Genomic DNA, 22,339 nt, shown 5'->3' on the forward strand with positions numbered 1-22,339 from the left:
TCCTTTGTTTCAGAGCCTGGCAGGGCAGGGGAAGGGTTCTCACCCCTTCTGCCTCTGAGCCACCCTGCTGGTCCTTGCGTCCCCCAGCCTGGAAGGCCGGAGACCAGACTCAGCCCTGTAGGGGGAGTCCCGAGTGGTCTCTGCTGCCATCTATCTCTGGGGCTGGTTCTAACCACCTCTTCTCCAGGAAGGACTGGGGCTCTGCAGAGAAATTCATTTGAGTCTGTCTGTAATGCCATTGGGCACGCCCTGTTTCTAGAGCAAGTTGATTTTTGGAGAGGAGAGGTCTTCCTTGCAATGTGTGAAAGTAATTTCTTTAATGAAAAGGAGACATTGGAAATCACCTTGCTGGTTGTCGGATAGAACAGTTGTTGAACGAAAAACTGGCCAGTGGAAAGGCCAGTCATGTGGACGGCAACCCAGAGCCTGAAAGGGTCATGGAGATACACGGTGCTAGCCCTAGCTGCCTGGTAAACTGGACCGTTCTTTTTTTTTTTTTTAAGATTTTATTTATTTATTTGACAGACAGAGATCTCAAGTAGGCAGAGAAGCAGGCAGAGAGATCGGGGAAGCAGGCTCCCTGCCAAGCAGAGAGCCCGATGCGGGGCTTGATCCCAGGACCCTGAGATCATGACCTGAGCTGAAGGCAGAGGCTTTAACCCACTGAGTCACCCAGGCGCCCCTAAACTAGACTGTTCTTTTAAGTGGCTTAAATTCTCCCTCCCTCTATTTGTCAATCTGTAAAATGAATTGGGGTGCCTGGGTGGCTCAGTGGGTTAAAGCCTCTGCCTTGGGCTCAGGTCATGATCTCAAAGTCCTGGGATCAAGCCCCGTTTCGGGCTCTCTGCTCAGCAGGGAGCCTGCTTCCCTTTCTGTCTCTCTGCCTGCTTGTGATCTCTCTTTCTGTCAATTAAGTAAAATCTTTTTAAAAAATATGTAAAATGAGGGGCACCTGGGTGGCTCAGTGGGTTAAAGCCTCTGCCTTCAGCTCAGGTCATGATCCCAGGGTCCTGGGATTGAGCCCCGCATCGAGCTCTCTGCTCGGCAGGGAGCCTGCTTCCTCCTTCTCTCTCTCTGCCTGCCTCTCAGCCTACTTGTAATCTCTGCCTGTCAAATAAATAAATAAAATCTTTAAAAAAAAAATCTGTAAAATGAATATAAAAATACCTGCCTGCTACTACCCACCAAGGTCCTGCAGGCAGAAACTGTTTGTGAAGTTACTTAAGGGTTTCTGTTGTTGCTGTTGCTGTTGTTGCTTTTCATAAAAGAACTTTCTGGAAAATATTGCTAAACTTGAGAGGATGATTCCCAAATTAAGAAGGAAGAATGATGTGTATGATTTGAAACACACATCAGTATGCTGACTTAAGAGTTCCCTGGCCCCAGCCGTGCACAACGCACAGCCCAGGGGTGTCTTCCCAGCGCTCTGTATATCGTTTGTTGCTTGTGATCCTGGCCAGCCAACATGTAGGAGGCAGAGCTGGGGTCGGGCCGTGGGAGGCCAGCAGTCTCAGCTGCACACGGAGACCCCCCTCAGGGTGCCCAACCTTCTGGTTCCCTGGTTACACCCTCCAGTTTAACTCCTGACCCATAGTAGTCCCACCAGAGTAATATGCGTGTTTCTAGACGCCAGGTGAGCTGGCCCCCAGCCCCAGGCTTCAGCTCTGCAAAAAGCCATGGTCTGACGGGAGGCAGGGCTCACAAGCCGCCTTCCTTGGCTGCTTTTCAGATGCTGTCGGACATCAGCCTTCTCATGTCTACAATGCCTGGCCCCCTCTGTGGCCCACAGCAGCTACAGTGATGCATTTTCCAGTGCAGTACCGAGCTACACACGTTTGTGATTGAAATACCAGTTGTACAAAATAGTGCGCACCCTTAAGCTCTGGTTCTTTCCCATGCCTGTTCTCTCCTTATTCCCTCCCTCCTTCCTTTCCTACCTTCTTTGTTTATTCCTGATCACAGCGTCCCAGCTGAAAAACAGTGCAATCCTGCTGTCTAAATGTGTTTATCCATTCATTGGATGTTCACTCGGACCCCATGTATACAGAGGTGCCCCCCCAAATCTAGGAAGTCATCGTTAGGTACCAGGCTTACATTAATTGGTAAATAGATAGCTATTTGGTAAGATGAATTAAAGGACCTATAGAAAAGGGGCATAGCTCGGGGCGCATGGGTGGCTCAGGGGGTTATAGCCTCTGCCTTCTGGTCAGGTCATGATCCCAGGGTCCTGGAATCGAGCCCCACATCAGGCTCTCTGCTTAGCGGGGAGCCTGCTTCCCTTCCTCTCTCTCTGCCTGTCTCTCTGTCTATCAAATAAATAAATAAATAATCTTAAGAAAAGGGGCATAGCTCATACTAAAATAATTGGTATACTCTGACAGCAGATTGCTATGAAACATTTAAAGTAATGACAGAACGTTGTGGAGAGTGTGGATACATCTCAAAAATACGGTCAAAGGGGCGCCTGGGTGGCTCAGTGGGTTAAGCCGCTGCCTTCAGCTCAGGTCATGATCTCAGGGTCCTGGGATCGAGCCCCACATCGGGCTCTCTGCTCAGCGGGGAGCCTGCTTCCCCCTCTCTGTCTGCCTCTCTGCCTACTTGCGATCTCTCTGTCAAATAAATAAATAAATAACATAGTTAAAAACAAGTTTTATAAAAGCATAAGAAGTATAGTATGGTACAGGATGAAAGCTTATTACCATATACTATAATACAGTGTAATAGTACATTGCAGAAGCATAATTATAGAATAATATGATTTGTATAAAAATTTTCAAACAGTGCACTTAACTGGCTCAGTCAGTGGAGAGTGTGACTCTTGATCTCAGGGTTGTGAGTTGTAGCTCCACGTTGGGTGCAGAGATTAGATTCCTTAAAAGTAAAAATAAATAAAACATTTTTAAACAAAACAGTGCTATCTGTGTATTATCATGGGCACATTCATACTCAGTATAAGTGAAAAACCATTCAAGCAATAACCACACACCACTTTCGGGGTAATGCAAATTATTCTCTGGGGTGGGAGAGAATGTGGGGATTTTACTAAATCCTGTTAAAGTAAAAATAGCGAATGTGGCAAAATTTAATTACTGTGAAGTCCATTTGGGCACATGGTTATCTTGTCACTCTGGGTGCTTTTCTGTGTCTTCAAAATGTTTAATGAGGGAAGCCTGGGTGGCTTAAGTCAATTAAACGTCTGCCTTCAGCTCAGGTCATGGTCTCAGGGTTGGGGGATCAGGTCTCTCATCGGGCTCCCTGCTCAGCGGGGAGCCTGCTTCTCCATCTGCCTGCAGTTCCCCCCTGCTTGTGCGCTCTCTTGCTCGCTCTCTCTCTCTGACAAGTAAATAAATAAAATCTTTTTTTTTAAATATAATAAAATGTTTAATGATTCAGAATTGAAAAGGTGAAATGAGTGCTTGTCCTGTGCCACTTCTGTGTGTGGTGCATGCCCATGTTTCTGTTCTGTGCCTTCAGCTGGTGCTCCCCAACACATTAATGTCGCATTTCTCTAAAGAAATGGTATAACCGCTAGTGCTTAATGGCTGAAAAGATTTGGCGTTTGCAGGCAGTGGATAGAGTCTCAGGGGCATTGTTCCTGGATCCCCAGCAGAGGGCGCTGCTCCATAGCAGATGTGAGGAGGGCAGCCTCCCTCCGGGGTGCAGTACCAGAGCCTCCCAGGGAGGCGCTGTTGCACTCAGCTGCAGAACCGAAAGGCACCTGTCTGTGGGGAGGGACACAGAACCCACTGTATTTGGCCGTTTGCAGACATCGAGCTTCTCTGTATATTTATAGCCTTGGCTGTTCCTGAGGCTAAGAATATAGAAATGATTCCAGATAGCACATGCCAAGAGCTTCCTTTGCCGTTGCTCGGATGAGCCTGACACTGATGGATAAGGAGCTCTTTCCTGTTAAACTGACCAGGCAACCTTCCCTTTCATTCTAGGTGGAAAAGGATTATTCTTACTTGAAGGAGATATGTGACCATCAGGCAGAACAACTGAGCCGAACCAGCCTGAAACTGCAAGAGAAAGCATCGGAGAGTGATGCAGAGATTAAAGACATGAAGGAGACCATATTTGAATTGGAAGATCAGGTGGAACAGCATCGGGCTGTCAAGTTACATAACAACCAGCTCATCAGCGAGCTGGAAAGTAAGTGAACTCGAGCCCCAGCCAGACACGCATCAGGACTGAGCTGATGTGAACCGAATGCCTAGGAGGGTCTGTGAGAATGCTGGTGAAAAGTCCTTCTTCCGCTTGTTTGGCAGTCTTGTGGGAAGAACGGTGGTCCGGGAAGGCAGAGTAATTAATCTCATTGACTGGAAGAGTGGGCGGTGGGGAAGGAAAGATTGTGGAACGTGAGTCAGCAGCACAAGGTGATTGTGAAAAAGAGCAAACACGTTATGGAGTGTCAAGTCTGCTGTGCGTGAGCAACACCACTGCCCACGTGCATTGGGTATTGACAGAGCGTTGTCTTTCAGATCTGACGGGCAGGAAGATGGGTGACAGACAGTCAGGTGGATTTGAGCAGTGTGTGCTCGTGGGCTCAGAGAGAAAACCATTCTAGCATGGGTCCCATTGAAGCCAGGATATCAGGTAACTTCTAGCGATCGTCCGCCTCATTATTGAAGAGGCTCCAATATTTAGCTTCTTTATGGACTCATTGTTCGCTTTGAGTAGGGAAAGACATTAAAAGGGATTAGTTAAACATTGTCTGCTTTGTCCAAATAAGCTTTATCAAATTATCACATCTAATGTGTTTTGCTTTTGTCACAAAAGAATTAATGCACAGAGCTTTTGGTGGCACTCACCGTTGCTAAAAATAGCATAGTTGGTTGCCTGAGAAGCTCCCCGGCTTGTATAACCCATCCTCATTATTTGTGGAATTCGTATCTGGGAACTCACCTGCTAGCCTGAATGTATTTGAAACCCCAGGATCAACACTCAGGGCACTTTTAACATCATTCGTGGATGTGCACGGAGAGAGCAGCAAAAAATTTTAGTTTCCCAAAGTGCAAGTTCCCTTGAACAAGGGAACCCTTTGCCTTCTTGTTTCAGCTCTTATACTGCAAACAAGTATTTTTCTCATGGTTATTTAAGGTCATGGTTTTTATATTTTTGTGCCCCTTTTTTTGGGCAATTTCTCTGTTTAGAATGGCCCCCAGATGTAGTCCTGAAATAATGTCTGAGGTCCCTATGGCAGGAAAGCCGGGATGTGCCTTATGGAGAAAACAAGTGTTAAATGACATTTGTTGAAGCATGAGTTTTAGTGCTGTTGGCTGTGACTTCAATGTTAACAAAAACTTCCAGAGAAAGGAAAATGAAATTCACTGCTCTGGAAAAGGCTGAAGTAAAATCTGTGACACGTGACAAAGCTATGGAGAAGATGGGAACAGCAGCTGTATTTGTGGATTCACGAGATGAGGTCTGGTTAAAAAAAACAAAAGTACCAGACTACATTGTTGTGAAACCAAAAGCCAAGAAACTTACAGTCATGTTTCCCAAGGTCAGGAAAGTGTTAGACCCTTCTGAGCCAGTGCTGGCTCGCTCTTGAGGCTCTTGGAACACCTCACAGCATGAGGAAAGGTAAAAACTTGCAGGTAAGGCAGATTCTGTCAATGAGGAAGCTGCAGAAGAATTTTTAAAATATCTACTGAGTGTTATGCAGGAAAGGGGTAAGCAGGTTTCCAGCACTGATGGGACGGGCTTTTATTTATTTATTTTTTTTTTTACAAGGACACTGGCAAACGAGCCTACCTAACACAAGTACTGTCTCCTTTGATAAAAATGTGATCAGGGGCTTGCAGGAACTGAACCCTGTATTTCCCCATAGGAGCAAAGTTCGGTATTTGCAAATTCGGCATGCATGGCAACTTTATGTAACGGCCTTAAGCAACGAGAGTTGACAGTATGTTCAACACCTTGATTAGCTTGGTTGGTTCCATCCTTCACTGGATGTGATACGCAGCAGAAAAGCAGTCAGCACTCAGGGTCAGCATCATTTAGACAGTTCTCAGGAATGATGCTTGCAAAGATAACCAGAACCCACTGCCATTGACAGTGTGTATTTCCAAACAGCACATACTTGAAGAGCATATAAAGCCAAAGAAGAGAAGTCCAGTTTTGCTTTGTTTCTATCATGTATTGCTCATGAGAATGTGACTGTGTTGTCCCCAAAGCCTTAAAGGTCAAGCACAACCCACCAAGAAAACCAGCTTAGAATTAATGTCCGGAGCAGATGTCACACCATTCCCTATGATTGTATCCTAACATGTCCAAGATTGAAAATAACATAGACTAGGGCGCCTGGGTGGCACATTGGGTTAAAGCCTCTGCCTTGGGCTCAGGTCATGATCCCAGGGTCCTGGGCTTGAGCCCCACATTGGGCTCTCTGCTCAACAGGGAGCCTGCTTACCCCCCTCTCTGCCTGCCTCTCTGTCTATTTGTGATCTCTCTCTCTCTCTCTCTCTGTCAAATAAATAATAAAATAAATCAAATCTTTAAAAAAAAAAAAAAATAGACAACCCCTGCCCTGGAATGAATTGTGAAGAACCATTGAAAAATTTTAACTGGGTAATGGACATGATCAGGTTTCAATTGAAATGACATGGAAGCCTCAGAGTCAGAGAGAGAAGGGGACTGAGAATGTTCTTAATTAGCGAGAGGCGTCGGATCCCCTTTGGAGGCATTAAAACACACACACCCCAGATCCTGTCTCCCCATGGGTGATTCCGCTCTGTGGGTCACGGTCTGGGGCTTTGAACATGTGTGCTTTGGAAAGGCTTCCCAGGTGATTGTGTGGTTTAACTACAATTAAAAACCACAACTCTAGCAACTGGTCTGAAAGTCACCATAGTAGTCGCCAGTCACATTCTGTGTTATACAAAAGCCCTCCACGGCACAGTGATAAAGGACATTCAGATCCGTAATGTGCAACCACCAGGGAGGCCGGGAGTGAGTGTAATAAATACGAGAGGCTATTTCAACCTCTTCCCGGAGTGCTGCCTGTTTGTTCCATCTGAGATCATAACCTAACTCAACACCACTTTTTGCCCAAACCATCCCATTTTCTGTGTTGGGAGAACCTCCAGTTTCTAGCTGCCGGGTTCCAGGGTCTTGAGGATGGAATTTCTAACAGAAGGGATGGGTTTTAAATCCTGAGCTCCTCCCTCGCTACCTCGCTGACTTTCTCCCCAGAGTCTTGCACCTTTTCCAACTCCTGTCTGACTTGTTTCTTTCCAGGCAACGTGATGAAGCTGGAAGAGCAAAAGTCAGACCTGGAAAGGCAGCTCAAGACCCTAACTAAGCAGATTAAGGTGAGATGTGGCTACAGCGGGGGACAAGGGAGCCTTCCCTGTCATTTCCCTAAGCGTGTCCCTACCTTTGGTTTGGGACCCTTTGAAAAAGACCCTGCTGGGGCGCCTGGGTGGCTCAGTGAGTTAAAACCTCTGCCTTCGGCTCAGTTCTTGATACCAGGGTCCTGGGATCGAGCCCCACATTGGGCTCTCTGCTCAGCGGGGCGCCTGCTTCCTTTCCTCTCTCTCTGCCTGCCTCTTTGCCTACTTGTGATCTCTGTCAAATAAATAAATAAAAATCTTAAAAAAAAAAAAAAAAAGAGCCTGCTAACTCTTCTCGCCTGCTCTCTCAGCACCTTCCTGTGGGCCCTGGAACCACAGTCATGTCGGCAGGTGACAAAATCCAGCCAGCCTTTCAGTGTCAGGATAAACACCAATAACACGACTGTGTCCTTCCCACCCGTGCTGGTCCTTTTCCCGGTGGTGGGATGGCACTGCAGCGGTGGCCACTAAGGGCCCCCTGGCCGGTCCTCCCCAGAAAGCCTCTGACACCGGCGTGGCTTCTGGCATTTTCAGGAGGAGACAGAGGAATGGCGGCGCTTCCAGGCGGACCTCCAGACGGCGGTGGTGGTGGCCAATGACATCAAGTATGAGGCCCAGCAGGAGCTGCGCGCCGTGAAGCGGAGGCTGCTGGAGGAAGAGGAGAAGAACGCCAGGCTGCAGAAGGAGCTGGGGGACATGCAGAGCCATGGCAGGTCGGTCCCAACAGAGGCCCATGGCTGTGAGTGTGGCGGGCACCTGCTCCACGCTTGGCCGCTGCCTCACTCACGGTGCATGAGCCTTCGCCGTCTAGAGACGTGGCACTTCTGTGTCTCTCTGTGCAGAATCTTTCTTTCTTTCCTTAAAAGCTCACCTGACCACTGCTGCCACCACCACATGACCAGGAGCGGTCCGTGCAGGGCCGGGCCACTGCCATCCTCTGGCCCGAGGCAGTGAGAAAGCCCTTCACTCACATACGTGCAGAAGTTCTAGCCAAGTGGCCTCCTACACATAAAGAATAGAAGTGTGTCTAAGACACACTTAAATCTCGGTGTTTATTAGTGCAGGGGACCACACGCTTGCCATGGGCCATGGAAACACCTTCCGTGTTCTGGCCACCTCTCGTGCCGCGGGCAAGGCTTGACCTCCTCGCCGGGGACTTGTACCAGCTGAAGGACCCATTCCTCATGACCCAGGGACACACTTCTCCCTTGGCAGCGCCGGTGGCTGCCTCTAAAGCCTTGAAAGAGCCCACTTTATTAAAAAGGATGAGCATGGACAACACCTCCTGCTAACACGTGACTTTCCTGTGCCGAGGGAGGGAAACCACACGGTATGTTGTCCCAGGAAGCTCTTCCTAACGGCGATGTTTCAGAGGAAGGCATTCTTAAAGTGAGCTCAAAGCCTATTATGATTTGAAATGTAAAGGGTTCACAGACGAGATGATAAACAGTACTTTAGGCCTCACGAATGCAGCATTCCCTTTTCCCCGGTCAGGAATAACTGTCCCTGACCTTGAGATGCTTGGATATTAAGAAATTATTTTGAATTTTCAGATGTCTTTCAGATATGAAAGAGTATTTTAAAATCAGATTTGGTAGGTTCTGACTGCTGATTTGTATAGTTGGCTCCTTTTACCTGTTTTCTGGGATCAGGGGGGTTGTCCTTTGGCTAGATTTGGGGCCTTTGGGTCTTATGTATTGCTGTGAGTTTTATGACATTAGAAAAAGTAGATTTCTTCTCAGAATTCTATTTTGATTCTCTTACCAAACTTGCTGGAGTAAGTCCCTCCTTCCTTTGTTTATGAGTTTTCTATAAAACGGGCTATAGGGGCAAAGTCACTTAGGGGTTGGACTCTTGATCTCAGCTCGGGTCTTGATCTCAGGGTTGTGAGTTCAAACCCCGTGTTGGGCTCCACGCTTAAAATAGGCTGTAGAGAAGGATTCAGATAAGATGTGTGTAGCTGGCTCCATGATTTCACTCTTGATCAAGGTCATTATTTTATTGTCACACCTACACCCTCTGGCCACCAAAACCTGTGAATTTTAAGAGGAAGGAGAATCAAAAGACTAGACTTGAGAGGGCCCCCTGCTGAAGTGAGCACGAGGTCCCCTCGTTTGCTTTTGTGCTTCTGTGTAATTTGTCCACTTGTCTTGCTTTTATGATGTGTGTCTTTGGAAGAGGAACCAGATCATAACTTGTACCGCTTCCTGCCTAGGTTATTGTAAAGATAAATGGTCAAAGACAAGCTCCAAATTCATGTAGGTATTGTACAAGCTGCTGCATTTCTTACCTAGACTCTAAAGATACAGGCCAGATCACACAGCTTGAACTCTGATACTGTAGGAAATCTGCACAAACCTTGACAGTTTAGTGTCCATATAAGATCATTCACATCTTCAAACATAGGGTCCCTTTATTATTTTTTTTATAAACATGGTATATTTCTCTTATGATTTTTCTGGTGACTTGTAAACCTCCTCCCCAAATCCAGCAGGTTAATCCTTTATCACAACATATTTCAAAATTGTAGGGCTGACATTAGCCCAGCACGTGGCCTACTATTGAAACCCCACAGGCATCAGTGTGTTTGGGGCCCGTCGTTGTGTTGGGCAGGGTTTCACACAATAGCCGGACCCTGTTTCCTCCCTGATTCCACAGACTGCCCCCTCAAAAGAGTTGACTCTGAAAGTTACTTGCTGCTGGCTCAGCCATTTCCCGAACCTGCCCCATGGGCAAGACTTGCAACCATCTCATGCCCTCAAAGGCCCTGAAGTGACATAGAGTTTCCATTCTGGCTGAATGGGTTCTCGACTGAAACTCTATTTGACTTTGATAGTCGCGTCCTGAGAACTCAAAAGGCATTCTTGGTTCAGCCACAGCCAAAGAACTTGCAGAAAATTCCCTGATGGGGTCTTCCAAGTACAACCAAGAGCAGGTAAGAACATTCGAAAAAGAATCTTGATCCTAACATAGGCTTAGCCGATTTGTGTTCACACTTTTGGAAACACAGGCATTTGAGGGGATGTAGTCAGGCTCGTAGGTAGGCAAATGACAGGGCTCGGCATGTATACAGGTTAGCCTTTATTACCAAGAACTCAGCAGCTAAGACAGTGTGGAACATTATTTAACCTAGGATTTTAGAAAGTTCTAGAAAAAAAAATTAGCACATTAGCAGTCTTCATCCTATTACATTTTCAAAAGGATTTTTGTTTTGGAGTGAGAATTACCGATGTGAAGAGTAGATGGGGAGACGAGGCTCTAGTCTTGTCTTTGCCACCAACTAGCAAGAATTCCTTCCCAGACCTAGCTGCTCCCTCCCTCAAATGAGGAGATAGGATGGGTCATGATTGAAGACCCCCAGAAGCTCCTCTGTTCCCTGGGACTAGTTGCTCAGCTGACCTTTCTCTGATGGGGGCATTAGGAACTCACATGACCCCATACCGTCTGCCCAGTGCAGTCCTTGGAACCTCCCGGACACCGTGGCATCTGCACATTTTAGCTGGGCCATGGACCTCCTCTTTCTCTTCCAGAAATTTGAACAAGCCAGTGTAGCTTTCATGGACCTGGAAGTGATCTATTTTGCTGGACACTTACAAATTAATGGATGAAAGGATAATGAATAATTTTTTCAACTCTGGCTTCTTCCATTCTTGAGCCATTAAGAGCAAGCCTTACAATTCAAACTTCCACCAAAATTAAAACATCAAGCGTTTTTCCAGGAAAGTTTCCAGGACAGTTGAGAGCTGGGGCCTCGCCTCCAGATACAGAGAACACGCACACGCAGCTCCCCTCAGTGCCTTGATGGGCCACAGAAAGGACATTGTTGACCTGCAGGGCATGGCACAGGCTTCTCAAAAGTAACAGGGGAAAACCGATACGCATTTTCTCTCTCAATCTGAAACACTAAAGACAGTTATTTTTAGGGTGACTTACTCGATTTTTACCGTTCATCCTATGACACCATAAGCATCCATGGAAAACATCTTAAAAGAAAGAGATGGTTAAATAAACACCAAACATCGGTGCATAATTAGCAGTAGGAGCTTCTAAGAAGGACTGAGATTCAGAATGTATCTAGCTTGTCCCGCTGGTTCCTGCATGGTCACCTCTGAAGCGAGCAGCATGGTGGCCCATCACTGCCAGACTCTTCTGAAATCGGCTCTAACTCTGTGTGCACAATGTATCCTGCCCTAGTGTCGGTCGCCTGCCTGTGCCACTCTCTGTGTCCTTACCGCTGCCGTGTGTCACAGTCGCAGACTGGGGGTTCTGGAGCTGTCACTGAAACGCCGAGTGTGGGAGCTGGCGGTGTAGGTTCTTGGGGTCACTGAAATACCCCTTCCAGCTCTCTTCTTGCAGATGCTTTGATACAACATCCCTAGCCCTGCCGGAAGGGGACCAGTCCTCATGGGGGTTCCTAACCTGAGCCTCAGGGGCCCCTGACACTTTCGACCTCAGTGTGGAAGCTGGCCCTCTGGGCTCCCAGCACAGCCCTTTACTGCCTTCTGTTTTCATAGCTGGCATCCTCGTCACTGGCATTGGACACAGAGCCTGGAATCACAGTGAGCTGTGTCCGCTCCCCTGCTCCCTATCCTCACAGACTTGCTTTGAAAAGCGTGGACATGAGCTTCCCCTAGGCCTTTAGGACCAATATGTCTCAATACTGAAAGAAATCCTTTTTTCTGTTTTTTTTTTTTGGCCTTGACTCTAAGATAGCAGAGGGAAGCTCAAGCCGCTCCGAAAATTACAGAGAAGCCTGGTTTTGTGCACCCTGGCCGTCTCCACTTCCCCAGTGCAGTCGTCTGTCAGAGAAGGTTTAGGGAGAGGAGCCCAGCAGTGGTGTCTTGAAGTCCTTGGCATGTTCTCTGCCTAAAGACCTTTGACTTCCAAAAAAAATTCAGAGGAGTAGGAATTAAAACATGCTGATCCTGTTCTAGATAATAGCTCTTCCCACTGGGTCAGTGGCCACTGTTAATTCTTCTGTTTGTAGCCTGAGATCGTGTTGCCTCAAGTAACTCCTTTACCAGCCTCTCCCCCCTCCATTTCTGTTTCCACAGCTCCATGGTCTCTGTCAGCTAGCAGAGCATTTGCTGGAAGAAAGACAGCCCAGCCCTTGCCATGATGGGGAACTACAGCCATTTCTATATGAAGGGGGGAATAATGTGGGAGAGAAATTACCTCTTTACAAAGAGCCAGATTGTCACCGTGTAACAGCCACTGTTTCACGACAGAGTCATGGCGATCAAGTCTCTTTCCCTTTTTTTCTACATTTTGGAATCAACTTATTGCACGATCAAAGATGATCCTTCCCTCTTTTTTCCCTCCTTCTTTCTTTTTCTCAGAAGATTCGGCAGTCTTTTGTTTGGAGCATAGATGAAGTTCTTGAAAAAGACAAAGTACAAGCATGGTGTGAAACTCACTTTTTTGTATGCAGCTAGGGTGTGCAGCGCACTGGTGAATGTGGCCCGTGCCTGTGTCTTACTTTTTGGAATTTATTTCTGTGCTTCCTCTTGAACATGGTACCTGATAATCTTGGCATTAACACTACTTACGGCAAACCAGGAAGCCGTCTGTGTCCCGTGTCCTTCTGAAGAAGCTAGCAGGTTCTTCTCTTCTGTCAAGTCCCGAACGAGCCCTTTCCAGCTGGGGTCTGACGTCGTTACCTCATCCGAAACAAGCCACCACTAAGTCAGGGTTGGATTTCCAGAATCTCCACTGGGCTCAACGCAAACTGATGTTTGGCTGACCAAAAAGGATGTAGTCGAGCCAATTTGTTTACGTGGTGCCCGTGCCCTTGGGAATCAGACTAAAAATTAAGGAACAACTACAACCAGCGCCTCAGGAATAAAACTTAACCCAGAAACTGAAAGGCTTTGAATCCGGAAGTGGATGATTCAGAGTGGTCCAGAGTTCAGAGTGGGATGTTGAACTTGGGAAGTACATAGTTTGTTGAGATCTGCACCAAATTCAGTGGCCCCACGAGGCCCAGCCTCCCTTGGCTCTCACTCCAGGAGCAACTGTGCCCTCCAGATGGTGGCCAGTCTTCACTACATGTCCCCAGGATGGGACAGAAGCTCCTGTCTGGTGCGAGGGCGTAAGGAACAGGAAGGCTCTTTAATGCAGGAGGACAGTTGGGCATGTCCAGCTGGAGAGCCCAGAATCCCTAGAAAAATTTCGTCTGGTGGTAGAAGAGAGGAGATGGGTGCCTCTTCCATGAAAATGGCTTTGATGCTCGCTGGCACCGTCCAATACACCTACTGGGAGCTCTTTACCTCAGACTGAGATTTTCTTGGAATGATCTCACATTCACTTGCCAGGTGTTTGCAAACATAAATAAAAGGAAAATCACCTCCACTTCAGATACACAGCTGTACTCGCATTGAGTATCCCGATCTGTCTGTATTCTGGGTACCGTTAAATATTTTTATACGTAGGCATTCATGAAGTGCTAAATAAATACATTATTATTCAGAAGAGTCTGTTGCCTGATTTGTCGTCACTGGCCAAGTGTGTGCGGGGCCTTCATGTCCATCTGTCCTGGGGTTTCTAGTGCAAGTGGTTTCAGAACTCGAAAGCCATGTCCTATAGCTAGAATCTGAGCCAAAAGCAAGCCGGACTTCTGATACGAGTTGTGGACAGGAGGCTGATTTTAAATATGAATGTAATTTTTAAAAATGATTTCAGTCTTGGAACAAAAGAGCAAGGAGCAAAGATAACTAATTTTGCATAAATTGTTGAAGCCAAATGCCAGTGTTTCCCAAACAATCTCGTGTGGAATTTGAGGTCCTGGCTTATCTTTTCGAACTGTAAAAATAAATAGGTCACTTGATGATTTGATGTATTGGGTTTCTTCTTACTTATGAATGTTTAGGTGTCCTGGTAACAAAACAGAGGTGTTCCATGAAAAATATTCATCTTTTCCCTCTCCAGTACTCACTCTATAAGGTAATCAGTGTTCACAGTTGTCTGTTTTTCTTTTCCTCCCCCTCTACTCATACAAATACATAGGGTTCATTTTTATGTTTTTTTATAAAATTTATAAACTATATTAACAGTGTATCATGGGCATCCTTCCAAGTCGATATTTATGAGTTTAATTCATTTAATTCATTTTTTTTATTATTTTCTTTTCTTTTAAGTAGGTTCTGTGTCCAGTGTGGAGCCCAATGCAGGGCCTGGACTCACGACTCTGAGGTCAAGACCCCTGCCCCAAGATCAAGAGTCAAACGCTTACTAACTGAGCCCCCCAAAGTGCCCCAAATTTAACTTAATTTAATAGCTGTGTGGTGTTCTAGAGGATGGATGTACCCTAGAATATTGAAATATTGTCATATTTCATAAACATCAAGGTTATATTTCCTAGATTTTTTTTCTTCCCCAATAATGGCATAATAGCAGTCTTTACCCACATAGCATTATAGATTGTTTTTATTTTCATAGGGTGGGTTCCTAAAAGTAGGATCACTACCTTGGAGGATATGCAGCTTTGATTTTGATAGATTTACCAGGTTACTTATCTAAGACTTGTGACATTTTACTTTTTGATGAAAGTGCCTATTTATACATAGCCTTAGCTTAATTTTGTAAATAGAATAAGCAAAAAATTTCCTTCGAATTTGCATTTTCCCAGGGAAATTTTTATATGTTAATCATTTACTTTTCCTCTTTTGAGAATTGCTCGTTTAGCACTTTTGCTTATTTTTTCGTGGACTAATTTTTTCCTCTTCTCCGTTTGTAAGTCATATCTTATCAGCGATGTGTGTTTACCCAGTACATTATGGGTCTTACGGTTTTACCATCATTCTCATGGAAAAATTTATATTGTGACGCAGTCTGTTTATATTTTCCTTTACTGTGTCTGGGGTGTTATTTGTTTAAGATTTTCCCTCCCCTCCCCTTGCAGGAGTAGGCTGTCACCTTTTCTCTATCTGTGTCTTATCTGTTTCTCTGTCAGATGTTTGATTTGCCTTTCTTTGTTCAGACCGATATGAGGTGTGGGTCCTCTCCCGGATGGACAGCCAGCACCATGTATGGTCAAAGCCATCCTGTGCCCACTGAATCGAAATCTCACCTTTACGTTATGTATTTCCTCCGTATTCAAAGAGACTTTCCCAGTATGCCCTCCTTTCTTTTTCTCTTGAGCCTGTTCTGCTTTAAAATATTTTATTGGGATTATTAGATTGCTAATACCACTTTTCAGACTCAGCCTTTCATTGCAAACTGTCATCTTTTGTATATTTTCCTCTGTTCTTGAATTATTTTGCATTCTCCAGGCAGATGCTATCAAGCATATAATTCTGTTTCCTGTCAGAAATATAAACGTCCTTTGAATACGATTATTCTCTTCATTTTAAATCATGGAATTTATGGAATATATTCGTAGGTCAGGGCATGCCTTGGAGGGGAGCAGATAATTGTCTGTCCCTTATTCTCACTTAAATGGGTGAGAGTATCAGGCCCTGACATTTACCCAGTATCTGTGTCTGTAGGTTCTGCTTAGATCCGTGCCCACTTCTGCTGACTGTTACTAAAATCTTAAACCAGAAGGGAGGCTCTTTAAGGTAAATTTATGTTACGTATCGGAGGCACAGAAGCTCAAATGGAATACAGAGGAAGAATAGGTTCCTAGTGGGTGAAATTGATCTGTGTCCAAGTCCTTTCCTGGTGAAACTGGCATGTGGGAGCCAGCATTCTTGGCCTCGTTTTGCCTGGTCATCGCCCATTTTAGGGATGTACTGTGGCTCTTCCTAATTTGCCCCTCTTTGCCACTGTCCTTTTACCTGGATGCTTGTGTTCCAAACCTTGTTTGTTTTTATGTCATCTGTATGCTTATATTGAAATTCAAAAATGAAGTTCTGAAAAACACGGATGCCCAAGAGACAAAAGACTTAACTTTAATTTCTGTCTCACTCCAGAGCTACAGACTTCTTTTAGATTCGTTTCATGAATAAAAGTAAAAAAAATTTTGGAAAAAAATTTGTGTTCCAGGAAGGGCATAGAATGAGCAAGGGTACAGAGACAGGACTACAAGGAACAGAATTTCAGGTAGCTAGACTTGGAGTCTGAAAGTGAGGTGGGTGGAGGGGAGTCCTAGGAGAGAAGTCTGTCCAGCCCTGGAAGGGTCTGGAGCTGGGCTTTTACTCAGTTTTTCAGGAAAGAGCCCTTGCAGACACATGATCGACATGACCCATCTTCCTTAATACTGACCGGCCAGTTGGGAAGGTAGCAGTGGTATAATGTGGCATTCCCCAGAGATAGTTAACTTTTGACTGCTTTGAGTTATGTACAAGAGCTCACACATTCTTGGATCAAAATAGACACAACCTCCAGGTGTCCTGTATGGTGAGGTAGGTGTGTGGAAAACCAACACCACTTGAAGACCATTCTGTGACCAAACAAGGAGACCAGTGAATTTGAGAAATTTGATAACATTTTTTAAATAAAAGGTAATTACAGACACATGTGCATATATATGTTTAAATTATAACAACAGAAAGATGAGGTAAACCAGCTGTGAGCGTATGACATGGTCCTTGGGTCCAGCGGTCTGTCATTCTCAGGTATGGGCTGCTACTTCCTAGGAGCAGATTATTGGATAAAAATAAGAACAATGAAATAAATATTGATAGTATTTTTAATAACCTGTTAAATCATTTTTAAGAAGAAATACCATCAGTATTGTTATTTTTTTAGATATGCCTGGTACACCTTCCAGGACACCTATGCCTTACAGACAATTTGAAAAAGGCCATGATCAAACAGAACTAGAGTTGCCACCCAGATTCACTGTTTATAATCCAGACAACCTTGTCAAGTTTTTCATCTAAAATAAGGGATAATTGGGGCACCTGGGTGGCTCAGTGGGTTAATGCCTCTGCCTTCGGCTCAGGTCATGATCTCAGGGTCCTGATATCGAGCTCCGCATTGGGCTCTCTGCTCGGCGGGGAGCCTGCTTCCCCCTCTCTCTCTCTGCCTGCCTCTCTGCCTACTTGTGATTTCTGTCTGTCAAATAAATAAATGAATAAATAAAATCTTAAAATAAGGAATAATAACAAAGATGGGGGCGTTTTTTGAAAATTAAATTAGATACTGTTTTAAAGACACATGGTACTTACAGTGGAGTTATACACATATTTTTTGGTGTGAAAATTATCCATTATAATCACAGTTTTACATTCTGGGAACAGATGGAGACATGCCTTACTTTTGGTGTTTTCAACACAATGCCTAAGCACAGGGCAGCTGTGTCATCTGAGATGCCCCTGGAGAAAGAGGGTCTTGTTCAGTGCTTTAGGGAAACCGAATGCACTAGACTTATGAAGGATGGTAGGTTTGTATATGGTTGTACCTTCAAAACCATGTAAACTGTGCTTCTGGGTGATTCAGGGGATTTTCAAGGCTCACTTTGACTTTCCATATGTGTGATTTTTGTTTTCCAGATAGACCTTCGAATCTAACATCTGTCTTTAGGAGGCAGTAGTTAGCACAGGGACAAATCCTTTGCCAGTAGTGGTACCTTGAAGCTTTTCCTGTATTTAATGAGTTTGCTGCAATACACCTGGCTATATGCTTAACATTTCTTAATATCCTTTGTAGAATACAGAGGCTTACTCTTCCTTAGAACAGCAAAAATGGAATACTGCATTTCTTGCCAGAGTTGTTACTGGTTTATCCCGGACAACCGTAGGACAGGCGGGTGTAAAGGAGTTTCAAATCTATTTATGATGGAAGTACTGTACGAAATAAAACCAATAGCTCCTCTCTATGGCTCTTCAGTCCAGGCTTTGTTTTGTGAATCCCCTTACCTGCTCTGCACACGCACACACGCTTGCACACACACTCACGGGCGAATCCCTGTTATAATGTGGAGGTTGTTTATTTCAACAGCTTCTCTGATCTGCTGAAACTGCTTGCAGAGTTTTCTCATACTGACTCTTCCCTGTTCTGGCCAAGCGGACCTATCAGTTGAAACATGGTCTTTGAGTATCTGAAGGCAAGAGGACTGGGAATTGGCTCTTGTCGCCTTGCTAGGTTCTTAACAGAATCCAAAGACTCCTGTTTCTCATTTGATGTATTGAATCACAGAGAAACTTGGGTAATTGACGGAAACACTTGAGTGGGTATAGAATCCTTTTCATTAGATTTTCAAGGAATGAGATGAAAATGAATTTTTAGACAAGATCTCCCTTCGAAGGGTGCTCTGGGTTTCTGAAAGCCCTCGGTAGACGGTCCTTTAAATGGGTGAAGGTAGCTCACTTTGTTCCCGACTTTACTTGGAATGGCCGGTCCGGAAACTAGTTTTGTTTTGTTTTGCTTTGTTTTTCCTGCTTGTACCTAACCTGATTTCATTCTCTTTCTGCATCTTCCACACCTGACTTTACATTGCATAACACACCAGGGAGAATACAAAAAAAAAAAAAAAACCCAACTCATTCAATTAAAAAAATTCTTTTTCACACCCGGCCTCCTACCAGTTTCTGAAATTCCTGATATTTCTTTCAAAGAAGTCATCGGTGTCTTAGGTTTTTGTTTGTTTGTTTGTTTGTTTTTCACTCCAAAGAAGGGGCTGCGGAGACAAAAGTATGTTTTAAGTTCTGCTTCACTTAAACGTTTTCTGTGCACATTGATCACAGAGCAACGGAAGCTTCGAGAATTAAGGGCAAGTAAATCCAGCCACCGAAGCTTATGAGAACTCATTCCAAAAAAATAGTAAATAAATATTTTAAACTTCCACTGACCTTATTAAAACACACAGCCAAAAATACTCCGAGCCATTCTCATAAATTAGTCATCTTCTTGCAAAACAGCTGGTGGCAGTTTGCTGTAATAAAAGAGCAGAAATCAGAAGACTGGGAGATCCTGCCTTGGCTCCTTCACAGGGAGATTAAATGACATGCTAACATGTCCCTGATGAGGAGGCCATGCATGAGAGGACTGAACCAGATGATTGGTCGAAGTTAGAATCCATAGGAAGAGCTTACCGGAAATGTTTGGGTTAGACTAGAAGCTTCACCTCCCGCAGCGCTGCAGGGTTTGCTAAAAGACTGTTAGGGTTTCCTCTCCGAGGACAGATGATGTCTGAGTCGGGATTCTGTTGCACAGAGCGGACCACTGTCTACTTGACCTAAGCAAAAGGGCCTTAAATAGCTTGCAGGGTTGTTGGGAGGGCTGGAGCAGCAGACTCTAGGCTGAATTTCCAGGAACAGCTCCCAAAGCCACAGCACAGAACCGGGTTATCAGCAGGAGGTGGGGAGGGAGCCTTAGCACCAGGATGTCAGCTGGAAAGCTACCCTTTCCATTAGCAACAGGAAATGCTCTATGCCCCGCCTCCTGCCCCTGATCCAGGTCTCAGTCCTTGTCTTCCTGTGGGGTGGAATCTAAATCTAAGCTCCTAGGTACAAGGGAGTCCTGAGAGGACACCTTTCCAACCTCTGTGTGCCAAATGGGGGTTGGATTATAGCTTCTGAGAAGCCAATCTGTTATATCCACCCTGGACCATATAGCTAAATATGTATAATAAATAACATTATAATGCGTGCGTGCGTGTGTGTGTGTGTATGTATATATATATATTTACAATATGCAGAGTAAAAGTACATCCCATTTTTTAGAACTAATGTATGTCAAGGGGCGCCTGGGTGTCTCAGTGGGTTAAGCCTCTGCCTTCGGCTCAGGTCATGATCCCAGGGTCCCAGAATCGAGCCCCACATCAGGGGTTCTGCTCAGTGGGGAGCGTGCTCCACTCCCCGCCCCCCGCCTGCCTCTCTGCCTATTTGTGCTCTCTATCAAATAAATAAATAAAATCTTAAAAATTTAGAATTAATGTCAAGTCACTCTGCCTCTAAAAATAACTTTTTCTGGCCATTCCCAAGAAAACACCTCTATGAAAATTGAGAGCAAGCCCTATATTATTTCCTGAAGAGGGATTTAAAATTGGGGGTCCTCCTTTCAGATTTAGGTCTGTCATTATCTGTGTCTCCCCTCACCCCCCATGGGAACCCTCCGCCTTCTCAATTGGATATGCTCTTTACCATGCAGACCCGTGAACGAAGAGTCGGAACCACCCGGGGTTGAGGCTCCCGGCCGCTGGCATGGCGTCTACGTGAGCAGGACGTCTCCGACGCCATCGGAATCTGCGACCACTGTTAAGTCCCTCATCAAGTCATTCGACTTGGGACGGCCAGGTATTTCATCATTTCGTCTCATGAGCAGAACTCCCATGCAGACCATGGCCCCACGTATCAAGCCTGTCTCTACTCCAACACTGGCCCCGAGGGGATGCAACCATAGGGTCTCAGTCTAGATCATTCCATGCGGAGCCACTGTATCCCAGATACTTGCCTCAGCCCAGCAGGCAGTCCAGGAAGACGACAGTGAGGAGTCTGGCTCACGTGTAACAAAACCTCCTCTTTCTCTCCACCTCTCCCGTAGCTTTAATTCCAGACTTGCCACCTTCCTTTTCTGCCTCTGTGTCCATTAAACTCAGGTCACGACCACTTCCCTCTTAGCTGGGCCAACCAGAGGCTTCGTTTCCTAGGAAACAAGGTGTTGAGTCTGTGCAGCTGGCTGTCTAGCAGGAACCCTGGCCTTCCCCACCTCCCCTCTTAGACTTTTCTCTGCCTGGTCTTGTGTGTGACCACCTGTGCTGACCTGTCATTCCTGGTCTTGATACATTCCCAGCTTTTTCTAGAAACATCTCTCTGGCTCACCGATTTACCTTTCTTCACTGTTAACTATACATATGAGAAAAACGCACATCCATACACACAAAAATATAGTAAATAAAGGAAACCGAGTACACCTCTGTCCAAAATAGCAGTGTATTTCTTCTCTTGACCACAGCAGTTATGCCTGTTGTGTAGAGACTGAAATCATAGCTAATGCTAGGACATACCTGGTGGTCTTTGCTAAAAGAGTTCACAGCTCAGATTAAGACAAGACCACGAATATTAAAAGATGCAAAAGCCCAGTTACTGCATTCAGTCCATGAAGACGGGAAGTGAGTTAATAATAGTTTGTGCACAAACTTTCCTGTTCCTTCTTACCGTAGATACCTCATCATGTGTGTTTTCTTGTCCCCTGGGGTCCCACCTCTTAAGACCATTCAGTTGACTGCCCCGCGCCCCCTGCCCAGTTCAACACTAGTCCAGAGGAAAGAGAACAGAGTAAATGTAATCTGTTATAAGCAGTATGGGATGGTTTTATAAGAACAAATCAGGAACTACTCTTTGCTACTTGGAACTGAAACTACATAGAAATGTTCCCATTTCTTTTCTTGGCAGGTGGAGCCGGACAGAATATTTCTGTCCATAAAGCCCCCAGAAGTCCCCTGAGTGGGATTCCAGTAAGGACCGCTCCCGCTGCTGCTGTCTCCCCAATGCAGGTATTTTGAGGGTCTTGGATGTGTGGGTGGTGGTCCAGGCCACGAGGGCCCATGATGCTGGCTCATGCTCAGGAAACAAGAAGTGAAAACCACTTGGTGTATTTTTGAGGCATATTGAACATCATTTTTAATAAACCATGAATAGTAATAGCGAAACTTCCATTGAAAAATTGTGATTTTGATGGGTGCCTGGGTGGCTCAGTCAGTTAAGTGTCTGCCTTTGGCACAGGTCATGATCTCTGGGTCCTGGGATCGAACCTCACATCACGCTCTCTGTTCAGTAGGGAATCTGCTTCTCCCTCTGCCTCTGCTCTACCCTCCCTCCTCCCCCTGTGGCTTGTGCATGCTAGTGCTCTCCCCTTCTCTCTCTCTCCCTCCCTCTCTCAAATAAATACATAAAATCTTTTTTTAAAAAATTACAGTTTGAGGCTTAATAAAGTTCTGAGAGAGACACCATATAAACCTCATACGATTTGTTAATGACATTTTGTTCCCCATAAGGTACATCTGAAGTTGTCAGTTCAATGAAGATTATATTTTTTTACCAAAAGTGGATATTGAACTAGATATTTTTTTCAAGGAAGTGTTTTATTTTGTTTTTAAAGCACCTCAGAGAGAGAAA

The 22,339-nt window shown here is 45.2% G+C and overlaps 1 protein-coding gene and 1 long non-coding RNA gene across 7 annotated transcripts in view; one reads left to right on the forward strand and one right to left on the reverse strand.

Moving 5' to 3' along the window:
- Nucleotides 1-22,339, forward strand: part of SPECC1 (sperm antigen with calponin homology and coiled-coil domains 1) — a 280,001-nt gene that overhangs the window by 180,451 nt on the left and 77,211 nt on the right. For 5 of the 6 annotated variants that reach the window (XR_009347798.1, XM_059147399.1, XM_059147398.1 and 2 more), the window contains 5 exons: nucleotides 3,945-4,152; nucleotides 7,243-7,316; nucleotides 7,872-8,050; nucleotides 20,373-20,518; nucleotides 21,617-21,717. Coding sequence is in view for 5 of the 6 variants with exons in the window: in XM_059147399.1 (XP_059003382.1) it covers nucleotides 3,945-4,152; nucleotides 7,243-7,316; nucleotides 7,872-8,050; nucleotides 20,373-20,518; nucleotides 21,617-21,717 (708 nt within the window). In the remaining variant the exon portion in view is untranslated. Of the gene's footprint in view, nucleotides 1-3,944; nucleotides 4,153-7,242; nucleotides 7,317-7,871; nucleotides 8,051-12,391; nucleotides 13,809-20,372; nucleotides 20,519-21,616; nucleotides 21,718-22,339 lie in introns of those variants that run through there. The other variant, XM_059147401.1, reaches the window with a different exon arrangement.
- Nucleotides 16,312-19,694, reverse strand: LOC131815608 (uncharacterized). The gene is made up of 4 exons (XR_009347799.1): nucleotides 19,316-19,694; nucleotides 19,073-19,155; nucleotides 18,806-18,900; nucleotides 16,312-16,911 (listed from the first exon to the last, which is right to left on the reverse strand). It is a non-coding gene; the product is annotated as an uncharacterized LOC131815608 (long non-coding RNA).

This window comes from Mustela lutreola, chromosome 15 (genome assembly GCF_030435805.1).
Source record: "Mustela lutreola isolate mMusLut2 chromosome 15, mMusLut2.pri, whole genome shotgun sequence".
Lineage (NCBI taxonomy): Eukaryota > Metazoa > Chordata > Mammalia > Carnivora > Mustelidae > Mustela > Mustela lutreola.